Raw genomic sequence first — 24,753 nt, forward strand, 5'->3', positions numbered from 1 at the left:
TCTGCCCGGCCAAAAATGAAGCCGTTGGAGCTCTTTGGCCATCTTATAAATTACCCTTGGCAGATGTGGCAAACAACTAAGAACCCGATAGGATCCGAAACAGCGAGGAATGTAGCAGCGCTGAGAAGTTCTGAGGTGATGCGGACCTTTGAGCCAGGGACGGATTTAGATTTTCTTGTCTATCTCTCCAGTTTTATTAGAGGTGAAGCACACGTGGGTATAAATGGCAGACATTTCTTCAGAGCACCTGCTGTCTCATAAACGGGAGAGGAAAAGAATAGGACTGTATTTGGCACTGTAGGCAGCCCCCTCCCCCACCCACATCCTTGGGTTTGGGTGTGGCCTTCCGGACGGGTTGTTATACTCGTGATCCGGGTACAGTGTGGTCTCTTTCTCATTGTACTTAACTTAGAAAGTGGACATGGCAATGAGGACAACTGCAATTCCGCAGCTCCCCCGCCCCCACCCACTTGGTCATCACTTTTTCTTTGTAGACAATACATTTTTATTAGTGTCGGCTTTTGTAAACCATCAGCCTATACAGAGCCCGAGGTACAGATTTATTTATACTTTTGCCTTGTTCCACAAACGTTTCTGAAGTGGCTTACAAGGAAAACAATAAAACAAGCCTAATATAAATAATAAATTGAAAAAAAAAATAAGAACCAGGAGAACACACAAATTAAAATTGAATGTGAAAACTAGGAGGAAAAGATAGACTATACATACCCAAACCATAAGGCTCTAGGGTTTCTGCAGTTGTATCCGAAACTTAATCCTGAGCAAAGGGAAGGGGGATTATGCTCAGTCTTGTGGCTCTCCCTGCCTGTGGCCACATCCTTTGGGCAAAAATCTTTCCCAAACCAATCACACAAGTCTTGCTTTCTTTCTTTACTAATTGTGGTTGGTCCTGCTAGAGTGCCATGATCAGATGAATGAATGGGGTGTGTTCAGGGCATGTGGCCATATGCTCTCATATGCTCTACAGGTACAGGCATTCTCTAGATGGACGCACGAACAGGCTTTTCTGGATAACCACTGAGGAAGGAAGCACACAAGTGTGTGCATGAGTGCGTGCGTGCGTGTGTGCGTACGTGTGTGTGTGTGTGTGTGTGTGTGTGTATGTGAGAGAGAGAGAGAGAATGTGTGTGTGTGTGTGTGTATGTGAGAGAGAGAGAGAATGTGTGTGTGTGTGTGTGAGAGAGAGAGAGAGAGAGAGAGAGAGAGAGAGAGAGAGTGTGTGTTTCCTTGTGGATTATCACTGAGTTCATTTACCTTCATTTCTTGAATTCTTGACCTGGTGACCTCCTTCCCCAGGCTGTGCTGTTTCTGTTTTCCCATTTCTGTTGCCCTTTGGGAGACAGGCAAACAAGTGCCTTAAAATTCTGGTAAAGAGAAATGGAAGGAGGGGTTGCTGCCAGGATCCTGCTGTGGATAATGCTGCTATCATCAGGGGGAGTAGATTTTATGAGCTCTGCGTTAGCTGTTTATAGATAGTTTTCCTTGCTTCTGGGTGTTCTGTGGTGGGAACTAAGCAGGTAGGAGATCTCGGAACAAATAAGGCCTTTATTGCAGCCAAAATTAATGTGTATATTTGGACATTTTTCAAAGCATTTTTAAAATCTTGAGCTCTTTTGATCCATTAGAAGCACCACTGTAAGCAGCAAGTCTAACCAGTGTTACCTAATTTCACAGATACTTACTGACTGGTACAGTGGGGAATTTAAGGCCAGAGTTTGAGGCTCTTCTCTAGTTTTCTGTAAGTCAATCGATTGTCAGTGGAAGTTCTCAGGAAAGGTTTCCTAAAGGATTTGGAAGATGACCTTTTCATTCATTCAAATACTAGTTGAGCACCTACTATGTGTTGTTTAAATTCTAGAGGTGGATAATGTAGTGGCGAATTAAACAGAAACAAATCTAGTTGGCATTCTAGTGAAGGCAGAGGGAAAATAAGCCAATCATAAACTGGACAATTTGTCATGTGACGATATGTCACGTGACAATATGTCATGTGGTCACATGCATTTAGAGGAAAAGTAACCAAAGAAAGGCACTGAAGATGGGGGTGCTTTACATGAGATACACAGAGAGGGACTTCCAGAGGAACTTCCAGAGGTAGAGGCAATGAGTTAGGGTGGGGCTGCCCTGGAAAAGTCCCTGATTTCAGAGTCAGCGGCATCCTGGCAGCAGAAGTGACACATTCAGGATAATTCAGGGTGGGCATTTAACCGGCATTCACAGAAGCCCAGGGTGGATGTTGAGAAGTGCCAGGAAGGTGCAGCAACCTAAAACTCATAGTGGCAAAGCTATTGACCACTTTAGACCCATAAGGAGATAGAAGCCCTCTGGGTCATGGAAGGAGGAGAGAAGAGTGTCTTTGTGCAGGTGATTGGACAGAAGGCCATGAACGTAAGTCCTTCCCTTCAGCTCTCTGAGGGGTGGGATGCAGAAGGAAACCACAGACTATGCCAGTCTACTCCGATGAGAGGGAGATGGGCAGAGAGGTATATTGAGAAGGGGAACTAGATGGTAGGCACACCCTCCCTGGCATGGATGGAATGGTGGGTTGCCTCCCAGCTCTGGGATGAACAAGCTGAGGAACTTGGATCAAGTTACATTCCTTCCCTGGCCTGTTTTTGTCCCATCAGAAACGTGAAAATTTTGTCGTGTTACTGAACCCTTCTAGCTCTGACACGTGCTAGAACCTGTGCTTCAAAGGAGTAGTGTGGTCTTCTTTACATGCAAGACTGTGAGGCCTGAAGAGGAACTTGCCATTCTTTAAACATGCAAAGGGTTCAGGGCTACAGTCGGGACCTGGGTCCAAGACACCTGCAGACTTCATAGAGGGTGGGAGTGGACAGGAGATGGGAAAATGCCAACTGGGAGGATTCAAGTTGGTGTGAAGGCAGTTGGGAGAAGTTTGTCCTCCTAGATTAGCCTTTTGCAACACCACCTCAGGATATGTTGGCCAGGATGCATTTACATGGCATCAGAATCACCCACTTTTCTCGTTTCAACCCATCGCCAAGTCCGATGCACTAAAATCTGTAGGGATAAGGTCTTAGGATGTGCAGTGTCAATAGTCTACCCAGGTGTTTCCTGGGATCTCTAAAGTCAGCTAGCAAAAAAGAGGATAAAGATATAGTGCGGTGGGCTGTACCAGGCTTCTTGATTTAATGACATTTAAGAACTCAGAGAACATTGCAGAAGGTTTTGCCTCTTGGCTTCCAGAAGTACCCAAGGATAGCCTAAGCCTGCATATAAAGAGCTGCCTTCTTGTTATTTTCTGAACTATATCATATGAACAAACAGAAATGGATCTCACCATGTTCTAGCTACTACAGCCAGTTCCTTCTGGTTCCCTTTGATCCTCTCTTTGGAGAGAGTTGATATTAGTATAAAAAGGGAAAACATCGGTTCTCACCTTAAGAGCCTGGTGCACACAGAGGCCAGAAGAGGGCATCAGACCTGCTCACGCTGGAGTTACAGGCAGTTATAAGTCATCCATGTGGGTCCTAAAATGGAACTTGGGTCCTCCATCTCTCCAGCCCCTGCCCATTAACTTCCCAGGGTTCTCCCATAAGCCCAGGAGGAGGGAGCATCTCAGGTTAGCGTCCACCCCTGCAAGCGAGAGATTACAGCTAATGCACACACTCTACAGAGATGAACAATATTTACACGTTAGGTTCCGCCTAGTGGGAGAAGCATGTGAGTGATCACACACTTGGGCGAGCCCCGCCATGCCTCCTTAATCACTGTCACGTTTCCCAGGGTCAGCTGCCAGGGCCCTGGATGTGTACTCCATCACAGAGTAACTTTAAAGTCTGCTTATCCGTGGAGAGAAACCCTAGCTTTCTTGACCATATCACAGGGCAAACACCTTTCTTTCTCCTTCATATGGAAGTTATTATTACCTTTCCATGGATAGAAAATTACAGATTAATAGGGGTACGTTTTCATGGACATTTTGGTGTCAGAGCATTGAAACAAATGTATGCTCTGGGCATCTCCCCTCCCACTCAGGAGACGATGTCTTAATTATTTTGACCGGAGCCAGACCATGGTGTGTGTTGTAAACATCTGGTTTATCGTTCATCCAGCCGAACTGGTTTCTATTTTGTTAGAAGAAAAGGCCCGGGATTAAAGACGTTTAAGTAATTAAGCACACGTCAAGACAATTTGGTGATGGGTAAATATAGTCTCTGTTAAATGTGCCGTCTGGGGGTTCTGGTTTAGATTTATGTCCGGCTGGAGCACAGGGATGAAAGCAGAAGGCTGGGTTGAGCAGGCCCTGTTGTGGAGCGAATCAAAACCAAATGGGCTTTCAGGAGGAGGGCACCATCTCTCTAAGTACCTGTCCCAAAGGATGAAAGTTTCCTTTGAGGTTGGTCTGCAGGGAGCAGAGCTGTGCTCCCTGCCACCCAGCAGCACTTGTAGCTTTAATGAGACTGTCTCTGGGTGGCGGACCATAAAGTCCTGCACTTCGTTCTCGCCTCAGGTCCGCAGAGCCAAAGGCAAGGCTCAGGTTTGGATGCGCATGCTCATGGCGGGAACCTGCGTCCACTCTGGTTGTGGTCTTTAGCTCCGACGCTTCTGGTTGCAGAGGGGCAGTGATGCTGGGCCAGTCTCCCAGGCTGCTTAAAGTGTGGTCCACGCTGGGTAACAAGGAACTAGAGACTTTTCCTTTGGGGGTTAGAGTTCTAAGCAACAGGTGTGCCGGTGCTGGTGGTGCGAAAGGGAGATAGGGCTGATGACTTTAGGGATCAGCTTCTGCGGGACCCCAGAGTCTACGCTTTATTTGAGTCGAGGCTTTGCTTTGCTTTAGGGACTGGAGAGAAATGAAGGGAAATATCCTTGCAGCTTTTACCTCTCCATGGCCTTAATTCTGGGAGTAAAAAGACAGAAGTTTAGCGTTATTCTCTCTCTCTCTCTCTCTCTCTCTCTCTCTCTCTCTCTCTCTCTCTCTCTCTCTGTCTGTCTCTCTCCCTCTCCTCCCCTTCCCCCACTGTGCTTAATACAGTGCGGGAAGAGTATCTATGTGGTCCTGAGGAAGAAAGCCTTACCACTGTGGCCACATGAATGGCATATGATGGAACCAATTAGCCCCACCCCCCCCCATTTTTTTGAAAAGGAAGTAAAAAAATTCAGAAATTTCAAAGCAGGGATTCCTTTTCTTTTTGAAAAACGTTTGATTATTTTCTTTTCTTTTCAAACTGATTTCCATGCTTGTTTGGGGTAGAGTCTTGGTTTCTGAAGTCTGGGGGTGAAACAAGAGGCCTGTGCAGGCCTAGTTCGGTAGGGTAGCTAGCTGTTCCTTTTCAGCTCTTCTCCCTCCCCTCCTCCAGCAACAACACTGATTGGGATCACCAAATGCTACCACCTAGGTGTCCTGTGGGAGGTGCACAGTTATAGGTGACAGAGAACCATTCAATGACATCGTTTGGGAGCCTTGGGTATCTGAGATGGGATAACTCAGATTTCATAACTTGGAGTCTTTGCTCCAAGGCAAAAGACCATTTGCCTGGACTTCCTGTCTTAGAAGGCAGACTAATCAACTGGAGTCTTGAGTTTCCTCATCAGGGTAGCTTGCCAAACAAGGCAGTGAGGAGGATGTGTGTGTGTGTGTGTGTGTGTGTGTGTGTGTGTGTGTGTGTGTGTGTGTATGTTGTTGGGGGGGGGGTAGGGACACTTTATCAACTAGAAGGTATACAGAGCAAGTACAGCCAAGAGCCGATGGCTTCTCAAATGTCACCCCTTTGGGTGTCAGGACAGTGAACCAAGTGTATTGAGAGACACAGCAGAGACAGCCAATCCCCTCTGACTTATGTCCATTGCAGGCTTTGGAGGACACAGAACAATAAGCAGCCTGTGTCCTGGAGGGGATGAGCTGCCTGTTGGAGGTGAAGCTGTGTGTAGGTTTGAGAAGGAAGTAGGTGTACAGCTTAGAGCCCAGTGAACGGAGATCTTTCAAGGACATTTCGGTTGAGCTCAGACTGTCAGCCAAGAGAGGTGAAACATCTGTTCGTTGGTTGTTTTTATTCCCAAGAAGTGTTGGGACTGTCTTTGGTGGTATTACAGCTGCCATGGCAACAGTGGGGTGTGAGTGAGTTAGGGGCTCTACCAGCCTGTGATGCTTCAGCTTCTATCCATATGGATAGTACTTTCAAAGCTTGAAAATACCCCCTCGCTCCTGCTGCCCCAACTTGGTTCCTCTCCCTTTGATTACTGTGGGGTGGCTTCGTATTGCTGTGGTTAGGGCTCTCGAGCTGATTGATGCTGCTCTGACTGAAACTGTAGTCTTCTGAGTGAAAATAAATCTGTAGCTTGTCCCTGCCTGGCACCCCTCCCCCACCCGCACTTCTCTCGGATCCTCCCCATCCCAGCAAAGTTATTTCTCATGTTTTACGTTAACCCCAAAGAAGAAACATAAACCTGAAAGAGGATTGCTAGCTCTTGAAGGCACATCTGTGCACACTTGGCTTTCAAATCCCTGGAGGTGACCATGTCTACCGAGCAGCTAAGGGAACCGGTGGGCATGGTGTATGTGGTGTGCCAGAACCATGGTGAATCTTGATAAGGTTCGAGAATTGGGGACTGTTAGGGAAGAAAGGACCTCTTTGGTGTCTTAATGTGTGGGTGTGGCTGTACATATGGGGTATAAAGTGGTGAGTTTTAATGAGTCGATGCCTAGACCAGCGCCCCAGCCTCATTGTGGATGCAGAGCCACTGACCACACAGCCTACTATCAGTGCATGATGCTGCTTTCCTCCGAACTCCATGACTTTGTCTTACTACTTACTGTCCATTGTCTCTTTGCAAAGAACGGCTTAGGGATGAAAGTGAGTGCACGGGCATGGGAAACTACTGGGTACCAGGAACCTCCTCTCTGTGATTGAATGTGGATCCTGGTATGCCGAATCTCAGTACTCGAAGTTGGTGAGATACAATTTCTTCTACCCAGAAGCTGGTGACTCAGGATAGCTCATTCTGATGCAGAATGCACAGACTGTTGGTGACCTAGGTTAGCCCAATTTGACGAAGAACATACGGACTGCTTTATAGCCACTTAAAAAAAAAAAAAAAAAAACCAAGAAAGAAACAAGAAATAATGATATCTGTGAGCAGAAGCTCTCTGTTGTCAGGGTTGTAGTTAGAGAGTCAACTACCGGTATCTGTCTGCTCAGCCTTTCCTCACTAGACTTTGCAATGGGCAAGTAGTGTGGAGGACTTCTAAGACCAAACAGCGACTATTCCTGTGAGGCTTTCATTTTTTTAATTAAAAAAAAAAAATCTCAGGGCATCTTTGCCCTGTAGAAATTGTTGGAGTTATTTATGACACTGTGTCTCCTGGTAGTGTCAGAACAGACACCTATAAAGTTTCACCAACATGACGACATAAATGTGAACAGAACAAAGACAACAGCAGCAGACATGACAAAGTGACTGGGGAAAGCACATGAGGTCTCAACCCTGCACAAAGAACTCCAGGCAACTAAGGAATACAGGGGGCATGAGACAGAGACTTCTCCAGGGAAGAGGACACCAACTGGTTATCCAATACCAAGCGGTCAGCCCTGAAAACATACACATGAGTAACATTATATAGACAGAACAGGTTATGTTTAGGAATATAAGTGTAAATACATGTACATATACACATGTAACAACAATTAAGAAAGAGGTCATAAATTTTGAAGAGGAAGGAGGGGGCACATTGAAAGGTTTGTAGAGAAGAAAGGGGAATTTATCTATAATCTGAAAAATAAAAGAAATAATAAAAAAGTTTTTGGGGGCACTAAAGATATTTTATTTAGGTGATTTTTATTGAGCAGGTTTTATTGTACTAGAGTGGAAACTGAGGAAAACATAAAACAAAAGAAGTCGTAAGTGTATATTCCATAAGCCGAGGGGATGCTGTCATGATATGCACAAACCCCTTCGTGTACACGTGAGAGAGTAAGAGTAAAGGGTAAATATTGCCAGTGGTGCTGCAAGATGCTGTCAACCTCACCACCCATGAACATTCCACAGCGTGGGAGCTCTGGAAGAGTCAGAGGTCTCCCAAGGTTCCCCAGACCTTATTTTGAGCAGTACTGTGCTGGAATCTCAGGCCCCAGGATTGTCACAGTCTAGGAAGGCAGGCTAATCACCAGAATGAAGTAGTCCTGTGAACAGACAGGAAGGTAAGACAGGACATTGACACCTACATTAAATAATCATGGCCAAAGTCATCCCTCAGAACACATCTGTGCTGACATGGAACATAGAGGATCCCGAGAAATGCGTGTGGCCATGCAGTGGGGAGGGTTTACCAGGCTGGAATCAGAAGGCAAGGATAGGCACAATGTGACGGTTCTCACAGCATGCTGAATGTGAGAACACCGCTGGTGTTTGAGAAATGGACACTATTTCCTCTCTCCTAAGAACTAAAGCTTAAGGAAGACGCGCAGAGTGGAAGGACAGAGCAGAGAATGCAATGCACAGCTGGGAGGCACACGAGGGTTTAATATTTCTCAAAATTCGGGTTGAGAGGGGTCCACTTCAGAGTTACTGTTCTCCTTTACGTTGCAGGTATTAACTCTCTAATAGCAAACAACACCTACGAGGCTGCCTACCCGCTTCATGACGTAAGTACTCTTCATTTCCCCTCCCCATGCCTCGCTTTTCCTTTTCTTCCTCCGCTCCCTCTCTTCCCCTTTCTTTCCTCCCCCCTTCCCTTCTTTCTCAATGCAGGGTGTCATTCTGTGACCCAGGCTTGCCTCAAACTTATGACCTCTTACCTTCTGGGAGCCAGGGTTACAGAGTATGCCATGGCTGCCTGTAAGTAGTTTTCATCAGTATGTTCTCTCTAGTCTTCCGAGAGTTGGAACCACGGGCTTTGGGGGTGGGTGAACATTTGGCAAAGGAAGGCAGAAGTGAACCCTGAGATTAAAACACCTTTGCCAACCCCGGAACTGCTCACTGCTGAGGATAACACCTGGTTCATTTTTTGCCAAAGGTCTCAAACTGTCTTTCCAGTCATTTTCACAGATCACAAGAAGCATGCATTGGTTTTCGTCTGAGCTTTCCTTGACACCAAAATTGTGAAAATACAGATGTAGTCTACAGTTGATTAAAAGTACCCAAGGCCTGGTTGTCAGTGAAGGCAGGTGGATAGCCATGGAAGAAACCTCAGTGGTGTGGGTAATACACAACCTGGACACACTCCTTGGTTGGGAGTCATGTTCGTCCCAAGATGCAATGCACTAATATTTCAAGAGAACTTGTGAAGAACCTACGCAATCCTTCAACTAAATACCTCTTGGCTTCACCACCATCTACATCCGTCATGCAGTATAGCCACATGAATCTGACCAACAGGAATTGCTTAGATGGGAGCCTTCCCATTTCTGACATCTTTGCTATGGAGCACGTAAAGCTAACTCCTGACAGCTGCAGACATAGGGTGTCATGGCATGGGGTGAATTTTAGTTCATGTGCTAATCCATTTACAGGCACAGACCTTGCCATTGCATGGGCTCAGAGTAGTAACCTGGGCTCATCTGGCAAGCACAGGAGGGGGTCATTTTGTGTGAAAAGCTATCCTAATTAAACACTACAAGGTGATGACTAAGAAATCAAACACCGGCTCCTGACTATGCCATGTTTCTGACTTTCCTTAAATAGAAACGAAAGAGATGCCACTAGAAAAGAAAAAAGAAGAAAAAAGAAAAGAAAAAGAAGAGAAAATCTTTTCTCATTTGGCATCTGTTCTTGATGGTTCCATTGGCTTTATCTGGTGTTCCCTTTCCCTACAGGGTGAATATGACAGTCCAGGGGATGACATGAATGACAGAAAGGTAAGCTTCTATTGTTCTGCTCTGAAAACCTTGGATGTATAAAAGCATGGCTGGATGTGGAACTGGCCAAAGGTGTTGTAAGTGTTCCAGTTACGTATCTAATCTTAACAGTTTTCGCATCACAAACCCCACCCTTCAAAGACAGGAGAGCACCAACTGAGTGACACTAGCTGTCCATCTTCTCTAATGTATGGGTGTGAACATCGAGACAGAGACAGAACACATTACCCAAGGGTACACTGTCCCCATGGGTAGTCACTTAGAATCCCTTTGCCTATGAAGTGTCCCTGACCAATAAAATAAAATAAAATAAAATAAAATAAAATAAAATAAAATAAAATACACCCCCCCATGGGTGTGCATTATAGATTTCTCTGGGTCATCTTAGTAACAGTTTCCTGTCCTATAGGCAAGGAGAATAAAGCCACTGCCAAATGACAAAGGAGACTGCTGAGGGAGAAGGAATCTCAAGCAGGATGCCTATAGCAGGGAGCTGGAAACTAGATGTCACAGCTGGGGGAAGGATGATGCTTCCTTTAGAGGGACCCCTCCAGTGGTAGCCACAACTCCTGGCGATATAATACTCAGCCAAGCCCTCTGTGAAGAGCTGTTAGTTTTGTTGGCTGGTACCTTGGGACTATGGGGCCATCGCGGATAGGAAGTAAAGGATGGCCCCAGCCTCTTTGGTCTGCTGGCCTGTTGCTCATGCCATCCTATTGCCCAGCCTCTGGAAGCTCTAGTATATACAGTTGGGTGGGAGGGAGAAGGAGGGACTAGGGATTGAAGCTCAAGAGATTCCTTCCCCCCAATTCTGTTGTCTGGAAAACCACTCATGCCCCAAGTTGCCTTTTGAGCTGCCTTCTTTTTATCCTGCCTATTAGTCCCTGTTATGAAGTGTTAAGTATTAAAAACATAAAAGGTCTTTTCCAGAAATACGGCTGTGATTGCTTACATATGTCCCTGCTCTGCCTGCCTGGGGAATCTGCTGTAGAATTGCAATGTCTCAACCTCATCTGTTTCCTATCTGATGCTAATAGCTTCGGTGTTTAATTTCCTGAAAAGTCCCGCATCACATTTAAAGGAAAAGAAGGAAGCGTTTCTCCCCCATCCTCACCTCTCTCAACTGACTGTTTTCTGTCCTCCTACATTCTGACTTCATGTCTCTTCCCTTTAAATGGCTATCACGAGATCCATTGCCTGCCCAAGAAACCTCCTGCTGGGTGGTGAGGACCTCAGCCCATGTGGGAGTACCACAGAGCCAAGGGATACAAAGTTAACTCAGGAGAATCCAGACTGCCCTCTGCTTTTCGCACTAGGACAGAGAAACAAATTGCAGTCCATCCAAAATATATGTGCATTTGTTATGTGTTGCTACCATGATATTATTATAATAAATATATTAGCCTGTGTTCAGGCTTCTGTAAGGATGCTATCACCTCCTCCTGCTGGCAGTAGGATCTAAGAGTCAGTGGGAGGCCTGCTGAGTAGAGTTGTATCTTGCTAGTTAACTCCCAGAGCTGATGGCATGCTGCTGCACACAGGTGAACCAGTGTCTCTGAAGACAACAGATTCCCTTTGTGCGGCTTTTACCTAGGTGTGGTGGCCAAGCCTGGTACCTTTACTTTCTCTGCCTGGGCCATGGGTAGAAAAGAGAAGTTTGTCGTGCTATGGGATAGGAGAATCCCTGACGGATAATAAACACTTTTTTCCTCCCTCTGTTCACCCAAGAGAGGAAATTGATATCTAGGTAGGACAGGAGAGTGGTTAAATGTTTATAGATGATTGTGGGTGGTGTCATCACTAAAGCGGTGGTTACCAGCCCACTGATAGAGGTCTTTAGTCATATCAGCACAAGTTCTGTTAAGAAGGCCTCTTCCTCCTGTGACTGATATGCAGGGGTGTCTACATTATAGCCTAGAGAAAGGCTTAAACTTCACCATCAATCCATTTTGCTTTAGAAAAATTTTACATTAATTGGGGTACACAGGTACATAAAATAGGTATGTGAATCAACATTTATTCATAATAAAACAGATTTATTTTAATCAGTTCTTTGGCATACATATATGTTTATGTTATCACAATTCAGGGAATAACTGGAGGCTTATATTCTGACAGCCTCGCTAAGGTATTTGCAAAGCATTTCTAATGAGATTACTTTTGTCATCTTCAGAAGTCATATGAGAGAACAACTCTACTTTCAAGCACCTTAACACCTTGTCTTCGAAATTTAAAAACTAAATTGTCTATTTAGAATAAATCAACTGGGAGTACCTAAGATGTTTCTCAGGCAAAGTGGCTGGAGGCTGGAACAGATGGAGCTTGGATCACAGGAAAAAAAAATACTATTTATTAAAGACAAAGCACATTCATATGCTAACAAGATAAATGTTTCTATTTATTTTTACCCCCAAAGTGTTGGATGAATATTGATACTGAGGACATAGAACAGCCTTCACATTTCTCAGGGTTCATTGATATATTGATTTTATAATTGCCAATACTGAGGGTGCCATTATGCATAAATATGTAGTGTAAAGTGGCAGACATCGATTTAGGACTGTCTCCAAAATAGTTGGAAATTCTATCCTAATCTTAAATTTCCAATTTCATGATTTTTTAAAAATAAAATTCAGCAACTCAAGCTGCAATTTTAAAAACCAAACATTCAGCAAAACACATTCTAAAGATAGACTAATCTGATAGACATCCAAGAATGATGGCCAGGAAATACTAAGTCCTTGTTTTCCATAATGAATTTGTTATATTTCTAAAGGGGCAGAAAACTTTGCATGCAGAAAAACATTGCAATTTATAACACACGGTAGTCTCCAATTAAGCTGAGGGGTTTCGGGCAGCGTTTGTCGGTGGTATGCGGTACAAAGGCAGGCACGGTGCAAAGCGCATGTGTAGTTCAGAATCAAGGCTAGCTCCATGCAACTCAAGTGCGCGCCTCCGGAAACCCCTCACGTGCATTACACATTTGAGTTCTATTGTGAGACTATTGCCTTTGTCATGTTTTTTCATGACCCCACATTTAGTTAAGCGACTCCACATGGGGTCATGACCCACTTCTTTAAGAAGCTGTGTCCTTGAGAAGAACCTTGGGTGCTGGAGGATATAGTGCTTTGGGGTGGGATGGCTTCTCTGGGGTCCTTTGAGGATAGTTTGAAACTGTATCGCAAGATGGTCACCCTGCCCTAAATACATCCTTCACACTTTCCTTGTAATTCATGTCTGTTCCCATGATCTCCCTAGGGCCAGCTCCTGTCAGGCCAACTGCAGGGGACCCTAGAGGCCCTGGAGAGTGCTGAGTTCCTCCCTCTCCAGCTTGCCTGGCACAATTTTGCAGATGTGGTGACTCAGCCCAGGTAGGGGCTGGCAGTCTCTCCTTCCCCTCAAGGAGGGTAATTAAGAGGAGCCTCTACAGGGGTTTCCTGCCTTCCTAGAAGCCAGGGCAACAGGAACAGGGCACTCACAGATCCCTCTGGATTCCAGCCACTTGCTTCTTTTCACATTTATCAGAGCTGCCTCTTTTCCCAGAGGACCCGGGAGAAGTGGCTGCTACCATCTTCTGAGGGCCGCCTGGCTTCCTTGTGGCGCCACACCTTTGTAGAGGAGACGACCATCAGTGCAATACTAGAATGTGATTTTCTTCAGGGTTTTGGAAACCCTTGGCTCTGGGTTCTCTGCCTCTTCAAGTAGGCCTCTTCTCTAGTGCATAGTTAGTAAACAGGTCACTCAAGAGAGTGAAGGGAGCCAGTTCTGCATTTTGAGAGTGTCTTTATACCAGGGTGGCATTTTCATGTGGGATACCTACTTGAAGATTAACTGCCAGGCTACACCACTTACATATACCGTAGGAGAAGAACTATCTGGCCCAGATAGTTGCCAGATGTTCTAATAGGCCGCTGAGCATCTGTGCATGGAAGCTACTCTCCTCTGTCTGCATCCTATCCCACAATTTTCTCTGAGGTATCTGCAGTTAGCAACTTTCTGCCCATCTTGGGTGGGTCTAACTACTCACTGAGAACCCTGCAGCTTCAGGGTGGACCATGAGTCCCAACACATTGTTACTCTGGAACATCACAAAGACTTGTAACACCTGGGTCTTTTACAGTCTTACGAAACAGTTACATCAGAGGCTCACTGTCAGACATGAAACCCCTTGGGTAGGGAGAACTTTGATCTGTCACAAACAATCAGACACTTGTGCCTGAACGTCATCTGAGAACATGGCAGAAGGTCCCATCCATTGGTAAGGAGTGGCGACCTCTCTTTGGCTTATGTGCAGGTTTAACCAATTGATGGAGAGAGAATATGATATAGCATTAAGTGAGAAAATATATTTATTAAAACACCAGAAGGTTCTAGGCTCTGCATGCTTAAAGAAACCGACACAGGTCACCATGGTTGTCTGCCTGCCTTTTGCTAACAGCATGCTTACTGTCATGGGGCTGAGACTACAGGGCATGTCTCCCTTGGGGACCATGGGACGTGCAATTTGTCACGATTCATTTCTCTGTCTATGAATGAAATTCTTGGGGGAGGAACCAGTAGCAACCTTCTCCTCTTTTCCTGTCTCCCATGCAGGCAGTTGAAGTATGTGTGGATAGCCAGGGTACATGCTGCAGAACTGGTGTTTGAATGACGCTCAGCTGAGTGTTTGTCCTGCCCTCTCTACCAAGTTCAGGCAGCTTACTTGGCTCTAGCTATGGGTATAGTCACCTGTGATTGGCGGATGCTACCTTGAGTTGGGGACTTTGTCTGATGACAAGACCAGAATCCCATCAGCAGCAGGCCTTCTGATGTGACCTGTCTGTGTGATCTTGAGTCCACCAGGGCCACACTGGCTTTGTGGAGCATTTTTAAGTTTTCCCTGTGGGACAAGCAACAAAAATTTATCCTCAGGTTCAGGTTTGAGCTGGACACGTGACTTAGGTGGGCATTTTCCCTGAAGGTCAGAGCCCATGAGATGGGCAGTGATAGCCCAATGATCCTCAAGGGAGCTCAGTTCACCCTGCCTTCTTACGCAAGCTAGCCTCCTTTGGAGACCCAAGTGGTATCTCTATAACGACGAGGTGCTGGGAGCTCAGGTTTTTCTCTTGGGAGCAGATGTATCAAAGATATGGAGAGGATTAAATGCACTCACAGCAGCAGGAGTGAAGCCGGAGGCCACCACTGTGGAATGAGCAGAGTCAGAACTTGAGAGTTTAGACCTTTCCCTCAGCTTTCACGTATGGTTGAAAGCCCCTTTGTGTCTGAGTTTCCCCCTTTGCAAACAGTAACTGCTGGTGAATGCCTTGTCTCATCATCCTGCGTGGTTTCTGGTTGTATTTTACAGTGTCTGGGAGATGTTATGACAGTAAAATTCTGTAGGCTTTAAGTAGGAGTGCTGGTTCTGATTTCAGCTTTAGTAGCAGGTCTTTAAAGGATCATAGGTGAGAGGGAAGGGCTTGCTGTCAGGCCGGTGTTTCACAGGCTAGGACTCGTTAGAGTACAGGCCCTCCTTGGAAGAATTCCTCAGGGCTTCTTCGTGATATGTAAAGAACATAAAAATCACAACAAATCAGTGATGGTTTTGTCAGGTAATTCTAGACTTATTATCTGATCAGCCACCAGTATCTGGCCAGCATGCTCTGCTGAGCTCTAATGTTAGCTCATTACCAAATTACCAGATTTATTGATAGATGATTGACTGAAAGATAGCCAGGGATTTGAAACTGAACTGTTAGGAGGTGTGGCTTGCTTCTGCCAGAGTTGCTCCACGCCGTGTGATGGTGTGATGGCCTGTCGTGTTTGGTGTATGTACTGTTTCCTGCCTAAATTTTTTTTTTGTAGGCGTTCACTCAGACTTAGCTCTTCCTTTTAGCCTAAAACCTTTCTTTTGAAGGTAATTAGTGTCCTCCAAGTTGTAGACTTCAATGGCCTCTTTTCCAGTCTCATCTGACTCATAAGCGACATTTCACTCAGCTTGCCTGTTTCTTCTGGAGACTTTCTTCTCTTAGTTACACATTTCACTCTTCTTCCTCACCACTTTGCTGGCTATTTCTTCATCATCTCCTGGTCCCTTAATACTGAGAGTGTCTAGTTCTGTACTTGTTTTATTATTATTATTATTATTATTATTATTATTATTATTATTATTATTATTAGGGGATGTGACGACTTTGTGGAACATCTCTTCTCTGATAACTAGCAATTTCACTTCTCCAGTCCAGACCATCTTATGCACTCAGATTTTTATACCTGGCTGATGATTCAACATCCATGTGGATGGCCAGAAAGCATCTCAACTGAACACATCCTAAAGTAAACCTTGGGTTCTGCCTTTCTAGCCTGGTTCTTTCCACTGCCCTTCCCTTTCAGTAAATACATCACAGTGTTTCAAGTCCCCAGGTCAACTTCCATCTAATTCAGTCGTGAATCAATAGGCAACATCAAATGTCTCACATCACCTCTATGAGTATAGCCATCACCTCTGTGAGTATAACCTGGACCATTCCAACAATAGCCTCCCATTTACCTGCTCACTTAGTCTTTTCTCCACATAACAGTCAGGATGAACCTTGTGCAATCCCCTCAGCGGCAAGTCTCCCAGGAGCTTCCTTCAAAATCCAGAATTATCATGACAGCTTCTAGCACCACCTGTGGGACCTTCGGCCACAGTCACCTCCTATGATTCTCCCTGTGTTTACTCTGTCCTGATCACACAGCCTTCTCTGCTATCCTATGTTGCTCCATGGAAACGCACAGGGAATGTGAGTGTTCTCTCCATTTCCCTCTGGTCTCAGCTCAGATGTTTCCTCCTCAGAGAGGCACTCTCTGTCCATCTTATTATCTAAAACAATGTCCCCCCCTCATATCATTCCTATCTTGATTTATTTTAATGACATTTATGAATCTTATATATTTATAGTTGTCTGCCCACATCAGGTCCAAGCACCATAGCAACGGTGATTTTAATGTATTTTATTGCAACACTCAGGGTCTGGAACAGTGCCTGGAATATAGGAGACATTCAGTGACTACTTGTTGAATGGGTGAACAGTGAGTGTCAGGGCTTGTGTGCTGCACCAGACAAGACAAGGGATAGAGGTGAGGCTTATCAGATACCTGGGTGTTTCTAGATGTTCATTGGTGATCTCTATTATTTAGGGAAGGAGACACAAATCCCTGTAGCCTTCTGCCTTTGTATATACTTATGTGAGCATCATGAGGCTGTAGGGGTAACATGTTGACTTTACATTGGACAAAATAGAACAGTTGCCTGTCTCACTGCTAATCTGCTGTCCTATTTTTCTTGCTTAGCTGCTGTATCAGGAATGGGCACGCTATGGAGTGTTTTACAAATTTCAACCCATTGACCTCATCAGGTGAGTGAGTGTGTGTGTGTGTGTGTGTGTGTGTGTGTGTGTGTGTGTGTGTGTGACTTTGGGGGAATACTTAAGATGCATATCCTAACCAATACCCTGTCAGCCATCTTGGTCCCTGGTAGTCAGCTGTTTAGTAGAGGTACCTACCGGTTCTTGCTATGTTGTGTATGTACACTTGCTCTGTGTCTTATGGTTGAGGAAGTAATGCAGGGACTGCTGGGGGAATGGAAGGGGAAGGAGATGATGCAGGCTGATATGATAAGACCTTCATCATTAGATGACCATCATGGTCTCAATTTCCCTGCCAGCTCTTTGGGAAGAAAAGAGAACTGTCTATCTTGCTCTTTTTTCAAGAAAAACACCTGGACTAGATAGAACCTCGAGTGGTACCCAAATGGACACACTGCTGTGCAGGGGTGGGGGGTGGGGGGAAGGAAAGATGTGGCAATGCATACAAAGGATAATTTGATGGGTTTGGTAGAGACTAAGGACTCTTCATAGCGTTTCTAACTTATAGGAAGCCTGAGTTCTGGAATCTCTTCTTCATTAGGCACCCTGGAAATTTCTGAAGCTTTTATAAGGCATCAACGAACGTTCCTTTAAAGAACTGACTAGAATACAGTAGTTCTGACTAGTTTAAAATGGTTAAAGAGCCTAGATTCTGGATTTCCTGAATCTAGAAACTTGGTGTATATCAGGCTTCTTCCTGGACAGAATGACAGACAGCAGCATGGGAAAGTTGGGAGGTTCGGGGCCAGATGTAGGCACAGACGCTACTAGCCATTTTTTTTTTTTTCTTTTCAAGATTTGGAGAGGCTGAACTGAGGGAATCTATGCGCTAACTTGGTAGAAGGCAATCATTTGGAAAAGTTGGAAAGCTGAGGTTACAGACCAACATAATGGCCTCCCTACCACAGGAGTCCCTGTGGCAGTTTTAATGATCTAATTAGCAAGGTTGCAAACACAGTGAATGTTCCTGGTTCACTGCCCTGTTTTGGGAAAGGGGCATCCGCCAAAGGATTGAGTCCATGGCATGAATTCCAATCGGAGAGAAAGAAAGCACTATGGGGGTGGGATGCAGCAGTCTGGTCAGGTTCACCTTCTTGCAATGTGATGTGTGAACCCTCCTAAGGAACTGAGAAAAGCAGGTGTTCTTTCCAGCTGAAATCCTTTAAACGAAGGGCTTGAGCCTGGGAGCAAGGATTGGGGTGTCTTTGACTGAGGCTCATCACCCAGCAGCTCTGTTTCCTGGCTGCCTTTGCCTAGCATGGGCCACCTAGACTGTCCCCAGGGCCACCCAGAGTCTGCTTCCTCCATTTGCAGTAGGCTTTGATCTCTTTCTCTTGGCATCTCAAGTGGCCACCCACCTCTGTCGCCTGTTTTGTCTAACTACCCGTTTGTTTTTAAAACTGTGAGTAAAAAAACAAAATATTCTTCCTCCCAGAAAGTCCCATCTCCCCTCCGCCCCCAATAGACCTCAGGTGATTTGCCTGCTAGTTATGTGGGAAATGACTCCAATATGCACTGAGGTTTGGTCACCAAAGACCCTCATCTGCAGGGGATGAGTTGCCTTTGGGGGAAGGGGATCCCTGTTTCTGGGCAGATTTGGAGAGCTCAGCTCTGTCTAGCTTCGACCCTGGGAACTGGAGCAGAGCTGGAGGCTGTCCACAGGACAGGCAGCCTTGCTAAGAAAGGGAGGAAGGCTGAGCCTGGAGACCCTGTGAAGGTCAGATAAACACTTCGTAGTGTGTGGGTGGTGGGCAGGCAGTTGTCTAGCCAGTGGCCTGAGATTTTTCACATCTCAGAAAAATGCTTGAAAGAGAAGGGTTGCCGTCAGGGAAGGTGTTGGGGAGAGGCTCTCAAGGGGCCATAAGCAGTTACCCAGAGAACTCCAAAAAGAGAAAACTAAGGTGAAACATGTGAGGAACAGCCCCTTTTCCCTCAGTGAGTCCCAGGATGAACCCTCCACTCCACACTCTTCTCAAATGACTTTGTCTTAATTTATCTGATTGCTAGAGTCCTCTGCAACCTCTTTCCAACCACAAAAGCCAAGGTGTTCGGTTATCCCTGCCCCCTACTCTTCATTCCCCCTCTCTTCCTCTTCTTCCTCCCCTCCCTTCCCAGCTCCTGGTTTTTCAAGACAAGGTGTTCTATGTATCCTTGGTTGTCCTGGAACTCTCTTTGTAGACCAGGTTGGCCTTGGCTTCCAATATCTGCTTGCCTCTGCCTCTCAAGTGCAAGGGATTATAGGTGTGTGCCACCATGCCCAGTCTTCCCATTCGCAAATGTTAAAGGTACCTCTCTCCTGTTTCTTCTTCTTCATCTCCTCTGCCACCACTAGAAAAGAACCACTTGGCAGAGACTAAGCTGATGGCTCCCTGCTCTGAGCCATCATGGGTTCCACACTCACGTTTTGTGTGGTTGTTATTTACTAATGTGTGGTGTCCTGCCTCTTTGTACCTCATGCAGAAGCTGCACTCGGGTGTAGCTTGAAGGGTGGATGAAAACTGACACACTGGGTTGGTACATTCTAGAACACTTGTATGTGCACTTGTGCTGTGTGCTGAAAGAGTCAAGACTAGTTATTGTTTACCATTATAGGCCTTGAAGTCTATTCTTGAGGCTTGGAGGGAGGGGTTCCTTAAAGGGAATTGAGTATTATAGAGGGGAGACAAACATGCCTATTCTGGTGCAGATACCCTTTACCCTTATCTCCATGAATTGTACATCACTGGTGCCCAGCAGGCTGCACTGTGAGACCATGGATGATCTCTCCAGCCCGGTGGGTCTCTCCACCCTGGATCCTACATTTGTCCTAGAATCCTTGGGGTCTGAAGGCCATGCATGAATGTGCACACTTGCAAGAATTTTCTGCAATGTTTTCTAGGGAGGGACCTGGCAGGGACTCAGATGCATGGGTGCAATTCAATCCAGATAATCTCTCTGGGAATGTCTAACCAGTAGCTATTGTGCCTTAGCAGAAACCGTTCATGACCAAGAGTATAGAGGAACGAGGTCTGACATCAACACATGGCCCTTGAGCTCCCTCAGGGGCAGAAGAGGGTCTTCCCAGATAGAAGAGCAGGCTTCTGCCTCCGATGCTCTGTTTCAGGCCGCAATAAGTTAGGATGGAGATAAGATGACCTTCATTTTCTAGGGTGCTTGGAGACCTGGGGCCTTTTACATTTGAACAGATCTGAGCCAGAGCCAAGATTTAGCTCTTCACAAATACGGCTGTGTGCTCATAGCTGGTTTTCTTCATCTTGAGATTTTGAAAAGTCTCAGGCAAACCTTTAAATATCTTCCGAATTAGATTCTGCTCTTAACTGTACTTTGCTGAAACTGATGGTGTGTGTGTGTGTGTGTGTGTGTGTGTGTGTGTGTGTGTGTATCTGCCTTTGCCTAGTTTGACAACACAAGGTAGAAAAGGTTCTGGAAGTGCTAGGCTCGAGAGATTGTAACCTGTTGACTTTGGAGGGGTTGCTCATGGGGGGAGGGGGCTGATATAAGGAGGAGTTTCACTATGCCCAACAGCTGTGTTTCCTAATGAAATCTGAAGAAGACACAGCTTTTACTCTTTCCTATTTCCAGGGTCAACTTCCTCATGGGTGAGGATTCTTGCAGTTAAAATCAGGGTCAGGATCAAAGCACTAAGATATGGAATTGTTTCTACAATGATCTTAACATAAGGTCTATGGGGAAACAACATCTAGAGACTTTGCATGGCCATATGCCCTACCTTGCTTACATAGCTCTAGAATTTTCAAAGCCTAGACCCGGTAGGACCCTGGGCTCACAGGAAGAGGCTTTCCCACCTCCTTCTTCCAGGCTCAGTAATTGTCCTTGTCTTGTATTCTAAGGGGCTTCCCACAGCAGACTGTGGAATCCAATCTATCCTCTATAGCTGTGTCTCAGTTTTCCTCTCTAAAATGTAACTCATTTAAATACATCCTGGAGGAGCTGGAAGGATGGATCAACAGATAAATAGGCCCGCTGTGCAAGCCTAGGAATCAAGTTCCATCCCTGGAGCTCACATAAAGGTAGAAGGAGAGAACCAACTTTCACAAGAGGTGTCTCTGATCTCCACAATTATACTGTGACACCTTCGACTCCATTACTATCATCATACCACCACCACCACCACCACCACCACCACCACCACCACCACCACCACAACCACCTCCACCACCACCACCATCATTATCATTAAAGTCCTTCCAGGTGGGTCACAGAATTGGCTATATCCCTGTTCAGGAAGTTTCCTTGTAGGGCAGGCCAAGTTTGGGAAGGTCTACAGCTAGTTCAGAGGAGAAAATACAGGGGAAAAATGTTGATTGACTCACAATTAATTATTTCCTGAGTCCTGTTGCCTTCTCCTCAAAACGTACGTGGGTTTTAGAAAGGCCATTCATCTTAATGCAGTACACATTTACCGATGCTCAGAATGAACAAGTCTCTTTGCTCAGCTTTACGGGAAGGTATATCAATTAAAGTAAAGCCCGTGGCTTTCAGGATCTGGCCATTATATAGGGAGATGGATGAGCAAGAAGAATGAGGCAGATCAAGACCACAATAGCAAACATACTTAACTGTACGGTGCAGAATGGAAGTGGATAAGTGCTCCTGCAGAGTAAGGGAAGACTTCCTGGAAGAGGCGGGCCTTGAATCAGAATTGCTTTCTGAAGGACTGATGTTGAAGTCTGTATCTTTATTGACAGCTCAAACTGCTCTATACGAGGACACAGTATTTAGCTTGAAATTACTGCCAGAAGTCACATTGATACAAAGACAGATCCATTATTACCTTTGACTAGGGATGGGCAGCTCACATGCTTGACTTAGAGCCCTCATCTGTATCTGCCTGTCTCTTAGCCCTTGCTCAGCACTGTGAGCTAGTGGGAAGCCCAAGGTTGGAAGGAAGGGAAGGCTGGTTCCAGAGGAGACTAAGCATGGTGATGACAAGGACCATGGTCTTTTTGTGAGTCTTAGCACTGGAAGATTGTATTTAACTAAGAAACATTTTGCACCTAGAAAGACATTGTACTTCATGATTCTGGAGAAAACTATATAGACATTCTATCATTGAGGGTGTGAGACAGGAGGAGGCAGAGAAAAACAGGCAACTTCTGGGCGCAGTAACAGTCAAGAAGGACCAGAATGGTCCATGTCATACATTTTGGTCTGTCTGGTAGCTCAAGGTGCTGGCTAAATTCAATCATAAAAAGTCTCAATGGCAGTCTGATTTCTCTATCTTTCTCCATGAAGCACAAGCTGGTTCCAGTTTGTACTTTGTGAGAAGGATGGCTGCTTCTGGTTTGGCAGCTGACCAACAGACACAGGAGTTGAGGTCCAACGTTCGAAGCTTCTGTGTAAGGCCTCAGCCCAAGACTTGTGAGGATGGAGTTCTTTGCTTCACAGTAGCCTTCCATAATCGGTAGCTCCTGTTTTGAACCAAACTTTGACCCTTCTGGTAGCATCAGCCATGTGATGCAGATGTTGGGTTGTAAGGTACGAACAGGCTACTAACATTTCCCATTTTGACCCAGAATTCCATAGGCAGATGGAGAAGGAGCTATTTAGATCAGCAGCTCCTTGTCTTTGGAACTCAAGTCTTGTTTTTTTAATCAGGGGAAGTAACTGGTATTATCTAGAAAAAACATATGGTTATTTTTGTGCCTCTTTGGTCTTTGTGTGCAATAGAATCCCTGGACAAATAATGACATCATAGAGGTGGGACAAAGCTTAAAAGTCAGACATTTTAGTGGTCGTGGAAGGAATGGAGAGTCCTGTTTGCAGTGGTATTTAGCAAATGCGTAGTGAAGGCAGCAGAGGTGGCTTCTTTTTCTTCTCTAATAGGGATGACTTTGCTTAACAGGGCAGCTTGTTACTCTGCTGGAGGTTTCAAGGCACTAGAAAGTCATGGAGAGAGAACCAGAATTCTGCAAAGTCCCTTCTGGTTCTTGTACAGAATCAGAATACCTACTTGTTACTTAGCTTTCCATAACTGTGAGAAAATGCCTGGGTTAGTCAACTTAAATGTTAAAAAAGTTTATTTTGGCTCACAGTTTCAGAACTTTCTGTCCATGGTTGTTTGGTACCATTGGACTTACTTGGGGTGTATGTAAACACATCATAGGCACAGCATGTGGCAGTGGAGGCCTATTTACCTGTGGCAGCTGAGAGACAGAGTCAGAAAGGGTCTGGAGCCCCAATATTCCCTCCAAACATTACTCCTCCTGTGACCTGACTCCATCCTTGGATGAAGGAACACATTTCCCCACCGGTCCCACTGGTCCCCAAATAGCAACATAGGCCTTTGCAGTATAGTTCCATAGCATAGTATCCTATTCCTGTTTCCCAAAGGCTCATGTCCTTTTCATAATGCAAAATGCAGTTCAGCTATCCCAAGCCATAGTTCTATCAGAAAAAGGTGAAACATTCAAGAGTTAGCTTAGTGACTAGTTTCAGGCCATCACGTCATTTCTCTGAGAGAGAGAGAATGGGTTGCCCACCCCTAAAAAACCCCATCTTGATGAGGACATTGGGATTCTACTAGTCCCCTTATGTTTCTTTGACTCTTGGCTGCCATGAGTGAACTTTCCTTTGCCATGCACTCCTTTAATGATGTGCCACGCTACTACAGAACCTAGAATGGTAGAACCAATCAGCCACAGACCGAAAGCTTAGAAACCACGGACCAAAATGAACCTTTCTTCTTTTTAAGTTGACTCTTTCACGTATTTTGCCACAGTGACGGATAGCTAACATACTCTTACTATGTAGGCCACCTCTTTATGCACTTGAAAATGGCCACTGTCCCTTTAACTGTTTTCATGAGCCTAGGCTTAATTTCTTTCATTAAAAAAAAGACAACCCAAAAACTAATAACAAACATCCTGAGGCCTTTCTACATCTCTGCACAGGACACTGGCTCTTCTAAGAGCCTCAGCATAATGCTTACCCTCAGGACTCAAGGAGCAGGGAGCCTCAGAGACAGAGCCTTACACGCTGTTCCCATGGTGTGGCAAAGCCAACTCACAAGTTGTGCACTGTCAAACATTCTCAGTGGCCATGGGTACTAATTAAGTGTGGCTCTACTCCCAAGGACCCCAAGTTCAAAGGGAAATCTCCAGGCTTGTAGATAGCTTCTGGGCTTTTCTTGGGAATATAAGGAACAGAGAGAGGGCTGGAAAAAAAACATAGAAAAAAATAGCTGGGAGGCTGCATAAAGATAGCACATGGAAAATATCATGGTGGGAGAACAGACTCCCAGAGAAGTCAGATAGTCCTTCAGGGTGATGAGCCCATGGGTGTGAGCAAAGACTGCTGGAGGTGACCTGAACTCCTTGTTTTGAAGCACCGAAGACCCTGGACATTCTCAGAAAACCATTTAGAAACCAAAGTTATAGTCATTTTATTGGGTGGCTATTCATGTCATGTGTCGAACTTAGGCCAGTGCACCCAAAGAAACTACCAGGCTGCAAGTATTTCACAGAAGACAAAGGACCAAGACCAGAGACTTGGAGAAGTAGCATCTA

The 24,753-nt window shown here is 45.4% G+C and overlaps 1 protein-coding gene across 5 annotated transcripts in view; it reads left to right on the plus strand.

Annotated features, from left to right (window-relative positions):
• Positions 1-24,753, plus strand: part of Ano2 (anoctamin 2) — a 338,029-nt gene that overhangs the window by 110,968 nt on the left and 202,308 nt on the right. For all 5 annotated transcript variants that reach the window (XM_076940592.1, XM_034512071.2, XM_076940594.1 and 2 more), the window contains 3 exons: positions 8,572-8,627; positions 9,798-9,839; positions 17,151-17,215. In XM_076940592.1, the coding sequence (XP_076796707.1) occupies positions 8,572-8,627; positions 9,798-9,839; positions 17,151-17,215 (163 nt within the window). The remainder of the gene's footprint in view (positions 1-8,571; positions 8,628-9,797; positions 9,840-17,150; positions 17,216-24,753) is intronic.

The sequence above is a fragment of the Arvicanthis niloticus genome, chromosome 9 (genome assembly GCF_011762505.2).
Source record: "Arvicanthis niloticus isolate mArvNil1 chromosome 9, mArvNil1.pat.X, whole genome shotgun sequence".
Taxonomy (NCBI): domain Eukaryota; kingdom Metazoa; phylum Chordata; class Mammalia; order Rodentia; family Muridae; genus Arvicanthis; species Arvicanthis niloticus.